Raw genomic sequence first — 3,504 nt, forward strand, 5'->3', positions numbered from 1 at the left:
ATAAAAAGTTGCCACAGCTTCCATCCTTGAGAAGTACCAATGAGATCACAACACGAACACCCACATAAAAAAAAAAAAACACACACACACATACAAAATGAGACTTTACGTCATACTAAAACTCACTCTCTTCGTATTTACATGTCATAAAGTGCACTTTTGTAATAGAATTTTGTTTGGGGATAGTCCACGTACTCCTATCAAACTATCATTTAATTGATAATGTCCGTCTTAAATTTTTAATTATGACAATGTCTACCCAAACTACTAAAAATTGTCAATGTTTCCCCCAATGACGAAACTACCCTTAGTAAAATAAAAATAAAAAATACTAAAACTTCTAAAAAAAACCTAAAACTAATATATATATATATATATATATATATAAAATCCAAAGGGTGGCAACTTTAAAATTAAAAAATAATCATTTTTATAAGAAAAAAAATTTAAAAATTCTATTTTATTTTGTTATAAAAATTGAAAATGTTAGTTTTTGTTTTATAGCTTTTTAAATAAAAATTTCCATTTTGAAAAAAAAAAATTAACAATTTTTTTTTTTTTTTTTTGAAATGAAAATTAACAATTTTTAAGTTTAAAAGGAAATAATTTTTTTTTTCATTTTCTAAAACAAATTAAAAAATTTCCGTTTAAAAAAATCGTTTTTTTTTTTAAATTCTTTTAAAATATTCGTTCGTTTTAAAAAAAAAAAAAAAAATTTTTGTTTAAAAATAATTGTTTTTAAATCGTTATTTTTAAATTAAATTTTTTTTCGTTTAATAAAAAATTAAAAAAAATTGATTTTTTTTTTTTTTGAATTTATAAGGGTATTTTTTGTTTTTTTGTTTTTTTTCTTATTGAGAGATATATAGGGGTATTTTTATCTTTTTGCTAACCTTGGAGGGACATTGACAATGTTTTGGTAGTTTGGGGGAGACATTGTCACAGTTAAAAGTTTGGAGAATATTGTTAATTGGGTGATAGTTTAAGGGTATGTTAGTATGTAGACTTTACCCATTTTGTTTTGAATTGTAGTCCATGTTTTTCTCGCTTTTTTTATTTTTTTATTTTTTTTAATCATACCGTTTTCCTCACATGTTAATAAGGCTGAATTAGAAGAACATTTTTATGACCCAATTTAGACAAAAACTTTATCTATTTATTATTCATTTTGTCAGCTAGGGTTGCATGGGTATTTTACATTTTTGCAGAAACTTGAGTCTTGACAAATGCCATTATGCCACCACAATAAATATAACTAAATTTTAAGTTGTTTTTGACAATTATCAAACTTTTTTTTTAATTTTTAATTTTTAATTTTATTTTAATTTTATTATTTTATTATTATTATTTTTTATTTTTTATTTTTTTACTCCATGGGTAAATTGAAATGTCAAATAAATTCCTATCATTAAATTTTCTCAAATGTGTGTAACGCTTGTTAGTTCCAATCAAAACGCACTGTTTTGCTATGCCAACATATTAATTTTTTTATTAATTTAATTTAAAAATTAAATCTAAAAAAAAAACAAAAACAAATTTTTTTTTACCCCTAGTACATTTTGTGAAGGTGCGCTTGAGCGCAGGTCCGACTTTCGAAGCCCTTATACCAAGACCCATTTTCGATTTTCGGAGCTGAACTCGCCACCAATGCAACCAAAACCCACTAGCCCCTCTTGTCCTTTGATCTAAGTTTAGAATGACCCATTTGCTTTGTCGTTTATCACTTGTTGAATCTTGACCGTCCATCTCCTTTAAGGAGATGTCTGGATCTTTTAGTTTGGTATTTAAAGTAATGCTATAAGTTTTTTTAGAGTTTTTTTTTTTGTTATCCCAAATGTGATGTGTCTTTTAAAATCAGCAATCAATTAAAGTTCAATACATGACATCTTAAATTCAACCATAATTTTAAAAGTCACATCACATTTGTGATGACTCTAGGATACTCGCCCCTGTCGTCCTTTGATCTGTGTTTAGAATGGCCCATTTGCTTTGTCGTTTATCACTTGTTGAATCTTGACCATCCATCTCCTTTAACGAGATGTCTTTTTTTTTTTTTTTTTGACATGTCCACACAAGAGAAAAGAGAGGGAGATTCGAACTAATGACATCCGCTTTATGAGGCGTGATTTACAGCCGATTGAGCTACTCCTTAAAGATCCTTTAAGGAGATGTCTGGATCCTCAGTTGAGTATCTAAGGTAATGCTATAAGTTTTGGTAGTCTTTTTAAAGTCATCCGAAATATGATGTGGCTTTTAAAATTATCAATAAATCAAATTTTAATATATAATATCTCAAATTTAACAATAATTTTAAAATTCTCATTATATTTAGGATGAATCTAGGATATGATGCGAACTCGCCTCTTGAAAAGATTCCGTCCCGTCTTTTAGGATTTGGGGTGCTTTATCTCTACAGTGCTCGTCTGTCACTCTCTCACACACACACAGACTCACAGCTGCCACAGCTCCGAACTTACCATCTTAGGCATGGCTGCCCACTTTCCTCTGCTCCGGGCGTCAACCTCCCTCTCCACCAGACCTCTTCATATCTACAGCTTCAAGCCCACTACCCCAACCTTCTCTTCGCGCATTCCAAGACAAATTGGTCGGTCCCGTATGTTTCTTTTGCAAAATATGACCTCTATGTTTTGCTCTTTTCATCCTGTTCATGTGTCTGTTTTTCAGGTTTGCGTGGATTATCTTCTGTCGCATGCGCTTATTCAAATGGGAGGGAGCCTGAGCCTGACTCGGTGGATGACGTTGTCAAGAGTGTTGAACGGCTGCAGGAAGAGAAACCGCGTGCCGAGTTGTCTGCTCGGATTGCGTCGGGGGAATTCACTGTGGAGCAATCTGGGTATACTTAATTAATATAATATCCTTGAAATGAACGATGATCCTTTTGTTTCTCTTAGCATAGTTATCGCGGGAATTATTATGTCTGCGTATGTCTACATTAAAGAATTGTATGGATATGCTTATATGGCACGATATCCCATGTAGTTTAAAATATTAGCCTTGAACAAATGGGATGCATGGCTGAAATGAAATTGGCATTTTTTGTTAATCTATCAAATACTACCACAGTCACAATGTCAATATCTTGGATTATAAGCTTATTAAACAAATGACTATAATCAAATTGTAGCCATTAGAATTCGATAGTCCCTCTATAAAATTCATTGAGATGTCAGACCAAATCCTAGTAGGAAGAGGTAGGGGTTGTAATAACCCAGCAGCATTTAGATTCTGTGTCTTATTTCTTTGATAAGAGTCACATTCCCTGATGAACTGTTTGATATCCCTTTTCATCCCAGACCAAATAAAATCAGCCGTAGCTCTCTGTAGGGTTTTGTGATACCCTGAGTGTCCAACAATTGGGCTACTATGTACAGTGTAAAATCCTGTCTTTAAGTTCAGATTCCGCACCCAAGAGATATTCTGCCATTCTTGAAGAGTAGACCATTCCTCAAACTGTAACCCTTTCCTTCTAGTTTTCCCTCCTGC

The 3,504-nt window shown here is 31.6% G+C and overlaps 1 protein-coding gene across 1 annotated transcript; it reads left to right on the forward strand.

Annotated features, from left to right (window-relative positions):
- The first annotated feature begins 2,471 nt into the window (after nt 1-2,471).
- LOC132168457 (protein LUTEIN DEFICIENT 5, chloroplastic-like) lies at nt 2,472-2,964 on the forward strand. The gene is made up of 2 exons (XM_059579443.1): nt 2,472-2,605; nt 2,686-2,964. Exons 1-2 carry the CDS (start codon nt 2,488-2,490, stop codon nt 2,862-2,864), a joined length of 297 nt encoding a protein of 98 aa, XP_059435426.1. The 5' UTR covers nt 2,472-2,487; the 3' UTR covers nt 2,865-2,964.
- Nucleotides 2,965-3,504: the final 540 nt, after the last annotated feature.

Source organism: Corylus avellana, chromosome ca2, assembly GCF_901000735.1.
Source record: "Corylus avellana chromosome ca2, CavTom2PMs-1.0".
Lineage (NCBI taxonomy): Eukaryota > Viridiplantae > Streptophyta > Magnoliopsida > Fagales > Betulaceae > Corylus > Corylus avellana.